The sequence below is a fragment of the Oncorhynchus nerka genome, linkage group LG18 (assembly GCF_034236695.1).
Source record: "Oncorhynchus nerka isolate Pitt River linkage group LG18, Oner_Uvic_2.0, whole genome shotgun sequence".
Taxonomy (NCBI): Eukaryota; Metazoa; Chordata; class Actinopteri; order Salmoniformes; family Salmonidae; genus Oncorhynchus; species Oncorhynchus nerka.
The window spans coordinates 73,807,354-73,816,943 of record NC_088413.1 but is presented as its reverse complement, the minus strand read 5'-3'; the positions used below and the strand labels follow the sequence as shown (position 1 = coordinate 73,816,943).

Here is a 9,590-nt window from a genome sequence, read left to right as displayed (position 1 = left end):
CTGCCAATAACAGTTCGAGTTGCGCTCAGCTTCAACGCTACATTCTGGAGGCAGTACAGAACGAAGTCCCCATTCCGAGTAATCTCTCATAATTACAGAGAAGAAGATAAGCTGTATGCCTATAATATAATAGGCTGCGTCGTCGATTAATTAGGTTACATGGACTCAAGAGAAAGCTAATTATTTTGGCGAATGAATATAATTGCATAGCCTAATTAACGGCTTGGAAACTCAGTCGGCTCTTCACTACAAATCTGACCTAGGCTACCTGTGTAGAGGGGTCTGATTTGACTCATATCCTGGAATTGGTATCATCAATAGTTTTCTCGTGTGCTTTTCATTCCGGTTTATATTTGTTTGTAGCAAACGGCTCCCGAGTGCGACTGGAATACGCGTCTGCACCGGGGATTGAATTGATACATCATAACCGACCGGAATTCAGATTGTGAATAAACAAGACATTGTCCAGGGTAACGTAACCTCACTCTACAATCCATCTGGGCAAATTGAACGTGTATTTCGGTAGCAGAGAGCGATACTAAACCAGCATAATGCCTCTTGCACATCTCGCGGAGCCCTGGCCCCAAATGGAACTAGTTACACTGGACTCAGAGGTAAGGGCACCGGTGAAATTGCTCTTATTGTCATTCCTCATGCCAAATATAGTTCATTTGTAGGCTACACTTTTCCCTTCTGTTAATTGGTGTACTTGGAAAGACACTTGACAATAAATACCAGGATTCAATTGGTTTTTATTGACATAATGGAACAATGTTGACTTGGGCCATGTTCAGTACGAAAACGTTCTCAGACGTTGGAAATGGAAATGCCACATGGAGCTGACGTGATTCCATATTCTGCATGTCAGATATGCATGTTTGTTCTACATAGAATATTTCTATATGAACGTTCCAAAACGTTGTCCTGCTGAAGGCGCCCCAGTTGTTATTCTACATGTCTGTAAAGTTAAGGAGTGCACTTGCTTGTTTTTTACAGTAGGTTGATGCAATGTACCCATGTGTGTGACAAAATTTAGCCGAAATCAAATCAGCAGGGGTATAATTTTATGTGATTGATTCCATGGAGCAGTGACCTGTGAACTCTAAAACGCGTTCAAAATACTTATTTAAATCTTCCTCTGCCATTTAGTTGAATTTGTTATCAAGTGAGTAGGCTACTCTCCCCATCCACTCTTATCCTGTTTTATTCTGTTGTTGCCATGGCTTGACATTTTCCTTTTGATGTATAGTAGTCTAGTCTAATAGCTAATGTTCAGAGGACATTAGTTGAACTCGGCTTCTGCGGTTTTGAATGTCCTCCGCACCTCTTGACAGGTGGCTGCTTGCCAGGAAGTTCGGGCTGGAATTTTTACTATGGTCATGACCTTGCAACTTTTGTTAAAGGCAAATTGGAGTCAAGAGTGACATACTGTCTCAGTCACAACGCAATAAACCAGTGTTCTGTCACGCAGCAGCATTACATGTAAACCTAGAGAGCCCATTCTCCCTACTATGTTCTCATACTTATCTCTTTGTGTTGTGATTTGGTTCAACTGGAGGAGTGTAGCTATACTACACCTGTTGGGAATGAGGTCTTCCCCAATCCCCACCAGATTGGATGGGCAGGTAAAATTATGCCCGTTTTGCCTCGTTTTGTGTAATGTAGAGAGATGACAAATGCCTTTAGAATTTGGCACACTGAGACCTTTCCCATTGAGCTTGAGGCTGTAAGTCACAGCACAGCTCTCGTTGGCACCCGGCTCCACTCCAGTCTTAGACCGACAGACGAGAACGAGGCTGATTTGATTGAGCTGTAAACTGAGAGCCCTGAGACAGACGGATGTTAAGGCTGGGGTTGGATACCAGAGAGAGCTGTGGATTGATTGATTGATTGAAGGGTTGTGGTTTTGGGTTACTATCGGTTTGGACAAGGTCAGATTCATTAACAGCTTTATGGAAATGTCAAGGTACTGACTGTCAAAGTACGAACTAGATTCAGATTCTACCATTGGTCCATTGCTATACTTGAGCTGATAATGATGTCAGCTACTGTCGACAGCTGCCTACAGTTCTAAATTGTAGGATGTCAAATATCCAAGCGTATTGTTATGAACGTCTGATCTGAATATAAATGTTATAATCAACACACTCTTAACACATCCACTCGGTGAGAGGAGCTACTCTCTCCTATCAGATGACAGCTGATGAGCTGTTTGTTTCCTGTCAGTGACTCTGTGTTTTGAAACTGGAGACTGTGCGAAGGCTACAGATCCGGCCCAGGGTTTAGTCACATACCACTACAAAGTTATCCCTCCATTCTTCCCTGTCTCTATTCCTCCCTGTCATCACGTTCACCAGTCGTTCCGTTCCCTTCCCTTCCCTATACTAGTCTCGTTCCATGTGCTGCCACTGGATCGCACCTGGCACACCACCAGGCTTCTTCCGGTCCCAGTTTTCTCCCTTCCTCTCCACTTTGGCCCCATCCGTTTTGACGTTCGCAAATCTGTAATGTGGAGTCTCCACCACACTGCTGTTTATAGACCAACCTATCCAGAACCTTCAGATCTGCAAAACATCCAAGGGTTATGGGAAAGCAAACATCAAAGGGTTATGGCAAAGCGGGAGGGGGAGGTGCGAATTGGGATTGGCTATCCGTCTGAGACTCCCCCAATCCCCAAAGTGATCCGGAGAATCCCCGACAGATGCCTCGACATAGAGCAATGACCTAGTCCTAGACACTCCTTTGATCACTGATGAAGTCACTGTTATTGTTCCCCTGTACATGTGAGGCACATGATTTTAGTTTCCTGCTCATATTGCTTGAGATATTCCCTAACTGCTTTTCTCCTTCCTTCTCATATTATCATGAACCTCTTCTTCTGGTGAACATGTAATGCTTTGATATAAATGTTACATTTTTAATTTGGAGGACTTGTGACTGAAGGACGTGTTTGCGACTGAAGGACTCAGGTGTCTACCTCTACTACACAATAGTCCTCTTTTCCCAGCAGAGCTTTTTCTACCCAGGTGCAGCAGAAGGAGCTGAACATGAAAATATATTCATCAACTCTTGGCAGGACATTTGCAAGTTCGCTGCAAAATAATTCTTCGTTGTGAAAACCAATGCGTTTTGGCGCATGCTTTTATCAGGTATTTTCAGATGGAGAGTAGAACAGAACAGAGCAGAACAAAACACAACAAGCCTCTGCAAGGGATGACTGTCAGCACTTCTGGAGATCGCCCTGTTATTACGCAAGAGGCCAGGGGTTGAGTTAATAACTGTGAGACAATGGTCCACATTCCTCTGAGCCATGCGTGGCCTGCCAGCACAGGGTACACTTTCTGAGCCACACAGGGAGGGCGAGAGAGAGAGTGGGTTCACGATGCTGTCTGTGTGTGGTTATATGAGAGAGAGTGGGTGTGTTCCAGACCAACTATGTTGCAGACGCGCTGCACACAGCAGCTAATGGCTCAAATCACATTATTTGTCACATGCTTCGTGGACTAACAGTAAAATGCTTCCTTACGGGCCCTTTCCAACAATGCAGAGAGAGAAAATGGAGAAATAATCCAGTAAAACGCGTAATAATACAAATGATAGATACACAATGAGTATAACTTGTCTATATACAGGAGGTACCAGTATCAAGTGTATGTGCTGTGGTAGGAAATAATTGAGGTAGACATGTACATATAACTAGGAATAAAGTGACAGTCAAATCAAATCAAATTTTATTTGTCACATACACATGGTTAGCAGATGTTAATGCGAGTGTAGCGAAATGCTTGTGCTTCTAGTTCCGACAATGCAGTAATAACCAACAAGTAATCTAGCTAACAATTCCAAAAACTACTACCTTATAGACACAAGTGTAAGGGGATAAAGAATATGTACATAAAGATATATGAACAAGTGATGGTACAGAGCGGCATAGGCAAGATACAGTAGATGGTATTGAGTGCAGTATATACATATGAGATGTGTATGTAAACAAAGTGGCTAGTGATACATGTATTACATAAAGATGCAGTAGATGATATAGAGTACAGTATATATGTATACATATGAGATTAATAATGTAGGGTATGTAAACATTATATTAGGTAGCATTGTTTAAAGTGACTAGTGATATATTTAACATAATTTCCCATCAATTCCCATTATTAAAGTGGCTGGAGTTGAGTCAGTGTCAGTGTGTTGGCAGCAGCCACTCAATGTTAGTGGTGGCTGTTTAACAGTCTGATGGCCTTGAGATAGAAGCTGTTTTTCAGTCTCTCGGTCACAGCTTTGATGCACCTGTAATGACCTTGCCTTCTGGATGATAGCGGGGTGAACAGGCAGTGGCTCGGGTGGTTGTTGTCCTTGATGATCTTTATGGCCTTCCTGTGACATCGGGTGGTGTAGGTGTCCTGGAGGGCAAGTAGTTTGCCCCCGGTGATGCATTGTGCAGACCTCACTACCCTCTGGAGAGCCTTACGGTTGTGGGCGGAGCAGTTGCCGTACCAGGCGGTGATACAGCCCGACAGGATGCTCTCGATTGTGCATCTGTAGAAGTTTGTGAGTGCTTTTAGTGACAAGCCGAATTTCTTCAGCCTCCTGAGGTTGAAGAGGCGCTGCTGCGCCTTCTTCACGATGCTGTCTGTGTGGGTGGACCAATTCAGTTTGTCTGTGATGTGTACGCCGATGAACTTAACTTAACTTACTACCCTCTCCACTACTGTTCTATCAATGTGGATAGGGGGGTGTTCCCTCTGCTGTTTCCTGAATTCCACAATAATCTCCTTTAGTTTTGTTGACGTTGAGTGTGAGGTTATTTTCCTGACACCACACTCCGAGGGCCCTCACCTCCTCCCTGTAGGCCGTCTCGTCGTTGTTGGTAATCAAGCCTACCACTGTTGTGTCGTCCGCAAGCTTGATGATTGAGTTGGAGGCGTGCGTGGCCACGCAGTCGTGGGTGAACAGGGAGTACAGGAGAGTGCTCAGAACGCACCCTTGTGGGGCCCCAGTGTTGAGGATCAGCGGGGTGGAGATGTTGTTGCCTACCCTCACCACCTGGGGGCGGCCCGTCAGGAAGTCCAGTACCCAGTTGCACAGGGCGGAGTCGAACCCAGGGTCTCGAGCTTGATGACGAGCTTGGAGGGCACTATGGTGTTAAATGCCGAGCTGTAGTCGATGAACAGCATTCTCACATAGGTATTCCTCTTGTCCAGATGGGTTAGGGCAGTGTGCAGTGTGGTTGAGATTGCATCGTCTGTGGACCTATTTGGGCGGTAAGCAAATTGGAGTGGGTCTAAAGTGTCAGGTATGGTGGAGGTGATATGGTCCTTGACTAGTCTCTCAAAGCACTTCATGATGACGGAAGTGAGTGCTACGGGGCGGTAGTCGTTTAACTCAGTTACCTTAGCTTTCTTGGGAACAGGAACAATGGTGGCCCTCTTGAAGCATGTGGGAACAACAGACTGGGATAGGGATTGATTGAATATGTCCGTAAACACACCAGCCAGCTGGTCTGCGCATGCTCTGAGGGCGCGGCTGGGGATGCCGTCTGGGCCTGCAGCCTTGCGAGGGTTGACACGTTTAAATGTTTTCCTCACATCGGCTGCAGTGAAGGAGAGTCCGCATGTTTTAGTTGCGGGCCGTGTCAGTGGCACTGTATTGTCCTCAAAGCGGGCAAAAAAGTTATTTAGTCTGCCTGGGAGCAAGACATCCTGGTCCGTGACGGGGCTGGTTTTCTTTTTGTAATCCGTGATTGACTGTAGACCCTGCCACATACCTCTTGTGTCTGAGCCGTTGAATTGAGATTCTACTTTGTCACTATACTGACGCTTAGCTTGTTTGATTGCCTTGCGGAGGGAATAGTTACACTGTTTGTATTCGGTCATGTTTCCGGTCACCTTGCCCTGATTAAAAGCAGTGGTTCGCGCTTTCAGTTTCACGCGAATGCTGCCATCAATCCACGGTTTCTGGTTTGGGAATGTTTTAATCGTTGCTATGGGAACGACATCTTCAACGCACGTTCTAATGAACTCGCTCACCGAATCAGCGTATTCGTCAATGTTGTTGTCGCAGCAGCGTATGTGATGAGTCAAAGTTAGTTTAGTTTGGTGCATCGCTTCTGCTTGCCGTGTGGTAGCAGAGAGAACAGTATGACTTGGATGGCTATTTTTAGGGGACTTCTTCTGACACCGCCTGGTATACAGGTCCTGGATGGCAGGGAGCTCTGCTCCAGTGATGTACTGGGACGTACGCACTACCCTCTGTAGCGCCTTGCGGTCAGATGCCAAGCAGTTGCCATAACAAGGCGCTGATTGCAGCTAGTCAAGATGCTCTCAATGATGCAGCTGTAGATCCTCAACGTTCTGGGCCCATACCCAATATTTTCAGCCTCCTGGTGGGGGAAGAGGCATTGTCGATCCCTCTTCATGACTTTGTTAGTGTGTTTGGACCATGATCGATCCTTAGTGATCTGGACACTGATGAACTTGAAGCTCTCGATCCGCTCCACTACAGCCCTGTGGATGGGGAAAACTTAATGATGGTGTTGTAGTGCACGGCCCTCCATTTCTTTGTAGTCCACAATCCGCTCCTTTGTCTTGCTGACTTTGAAGATGTTGTCTTGGCACCACACTGCCAGGTCACTTACCGCCTCGTCAGTGATCAGACCTACTACCGTTGTGTCGTCGGCAAACTTAACGATGGTGTTGTAGTCGTGCGCGGCCAAGGCTGTGTGCTCTACTGGATCTATGGCCATTATGTAAGCAGATTGGGTGTGTTCCAGACCTAGTATAATGTAGTGGTGCTGCACGCTGGCGTTGTGAGATCTGGAAGGTGACTACAATGTAGCCATCTTGGAACACATCTAGAGAAGGGCCTTTTGCCTTACCTTCAGCTGATCTGGGTGTCACCTGTGGAACAAACACTACCTGGGAGAGATTACTTACTGGCTGCCATAGGGGCATGTGATAACACAACCTGAAGCTAGTTTCACACGGGCAGATATGAGGTCGCTTTCCTTGTTTCGTCATAGCTGCAGGTAGGGGCGGCAGGTAGCCTAGTGGTTAGAGCGTTGGCCTAGTAACCGAAAGGTTGCTAGATTGAATCCCCAAGCTTACGCAATGGTAAAAATGTGTTGTTCTGCCCCTGAACAAGACCGTTAACCCACTGTTCCTAGGCAGTCATTGTAAATAAGAATTTGTTCTTAACCTCTTACGTCGACCCGACACGCATGCGTCCCATCTAGCCATCTGGAAATGCAAATGCGCTACGCTAAATGCTAATAGCACTCGTTAAAACTCAAACGTTCATTAAAACACACATGCAGGGTACTGAATTAAAGCTACACTCGTTGTGAATCCAGCCAACAAGTCAGACTTTTAAAATGCTTTTCGGCGAAAGCATGAGAAGCTATTATCTGATAGCATGCAACACCCCAAAAGACACGAATGGGACGTAAACAAAATAATTAGCATAGTCGGCGCTACACAAAACGCAGAAATAATTACCTTTGACGATCTTCTTTGTTGGCACTCCTAGATGTCCCATAAACATCAATATTGGGTCTTTTTTTCCCAATTAAATCGGTCCATATATAGCCTAGATATCGATCTATGAAGACTGTGATCAAGGAAAAAAATAGCGTTTTATAACGCAACGTCATTTTTTTAAATTAAAAAAGTCGACGATAAACTTTCACAAAACACTTCGAAATACTTTTGTAATGCAACTTTAGGTATTAGTAAACGTTATTAATCTATCAAATTGATCACGGGGCGATGTATATTCAATAACCTACGTCTTGAAATAATGTCCGGATAAATCTCAACTAAAACATCCTGTCGGAGACCGGAAGAAATGGGCTGTCTCTTGTTCGTTTGACCAAGAAACAAAGCCTAGGAAAATGACAAGACTGGTGACATCGTGTGGAAACTGTAGGTATTGCAACCTCGGCCCCATGTAATGTGGTTTCCATTCAACAATACATGCAAGTGGCGCATTGATATATTTTCCAGTTTCCAGTGATCAGATTTTCCTGCGCTTTTCGATGAAACGCACGTTCTGTTATAGTCACAGCCGTGATTTAACCAGTTTTAGAAACGTCAGAGTGTTTTCTATCCACACATACTAATCATATGCATATACTATATTCCTGGCACGAGTAGCAGGACGCTGAAATGTTGTGCGATTTTTAACAGAATGTTCGAAAAAGTAGGGGGTAGGCTTAACAGGTTTTAACTGACTGGCCTAGTTAAATAAAAAATGGCTACATTACCGTTCAAAAGTTTGTGGTCACTTAGACATGTCCTTGTTCTTGAAAGAAAAGCAAACAATAACGCCTAGAAGGGCAGCATCCCGGAGTCGCCACTTAACTGTTGACGTTGAAACGGGTCTTTTGCGGGTACTATTTAATGAAGCTGCCAGTTGAGGACTTGCGGCGTCGGTTTCTCAAACTTGACACTAATGTACTTGTCCTCTTGCTCAGTTGTGCAACGGGGCCTCCCGCTCTTTCTATTATGGTTAGGGCCAGCTTGTGCTGTTCTATGAAGGGAGTAGTACACAGCGTTGTACCAGGTCTTCAGTTTCTTGGCAATTCCTCGCATGGAATATCCTTAATTTCTCAGAACAAGAATAGACTGACGAGTTTCAGAAGAATGGTCTTTGTTTCTGGCCAATTTGAGCCTGTAATCAAACCCACAAATGCTGATGATCCAGATACTCACAACTAGTCTAAAGGCCAGTTTTATTGCTTCTTTAAATCAGAACAACAGTGTTCAGCTGTGCTAACATAATTGCAAAATAGTTTTCTAATGATTAACTAGCCTTTTTTTAAATGATAAACTTGGATTAGCTAACAAAACCTGCCATTAGAACACAGGTGTGATGGTTGCTGATAATGGGCCTCTATACTCCTATGTAGATATTCCGTAAATCGTCCGTTTCCAGCTACAATAGTTATTTACAATATTTATCTACACTGTTTCTGATCAATTTGACATTATTTTTATGGGCAAAAAATGTGCATCTCTTTCAAAAAACAAAGCCATTTCTAAGTGACCCCAAACGTTTGAACTGTGGTGTGTGCTACATTCTAGTTTTTTTTTCTAAGTAAAGCTAGGCTTATGAATTAAAGATGGTCAATGATGCAGCATTTTAGTTTGAAGTACAGTATTGCACTATGAATGAAGCAATAGTTGTTGTTTTTTGTGTGTGTGATGGAGCGATTACCAGTTGCTTGGTTTTCAGGGTGGTTCCGCTGCTATAATCATAGCTGTTACACTGAAGTTTTATTTTAACCACACCATGAGTTCTTCAAGGCTGTTTACATTGCCTGAATTATAGATGTCTTTTGAGTAACATAATTGTGTCACATGGCTGGCTGCAAGCTATGTGCGTAGAGCGATGGCAAAATTATATAATTTGACCGGATTTGATGTTTCTGAATAATGAAAGTTCCAAAAATGCATTATGGGTAGTGCGTGACCCTAGGATAGCAGCATATTAATTCTAAGTGGTTTTAATGGGCTTTATTCATTCTGGTTGCTTTATACTGTTCAATCAAAAAGACTATCTGCAAAAACTGACAGTGTAGTCGT

General features: G+C 44.1%; 1 protein-coding gene across 2 annotated transcripts in view; it reads left to right on the top strand.

The window, feature by feature from the left end:
* The window catches only part of LOC115146431 (ribosomal protein S6 kinase 2 alpha-like), an 86,982-nt gene continuing 77,392 nt past the window's right edge, over positions 1–9,590 (top strand). Inside the window, exon 1 of one of the 2 annotated variants that reach the window (XM_029688493.2) lies at positions 1–614. In XM_029688493.2, the coding sequence (XP_029544353.1) occupies positions 552–614 (63 nt within the window). In that variant the 5' untranslated portion in view covers positions 1–551. The remainder of the gene's footprint in view (positions 615–9,590) is intronic. The other variant, XM_029688496.2, reaches the window with a different exon arrangement.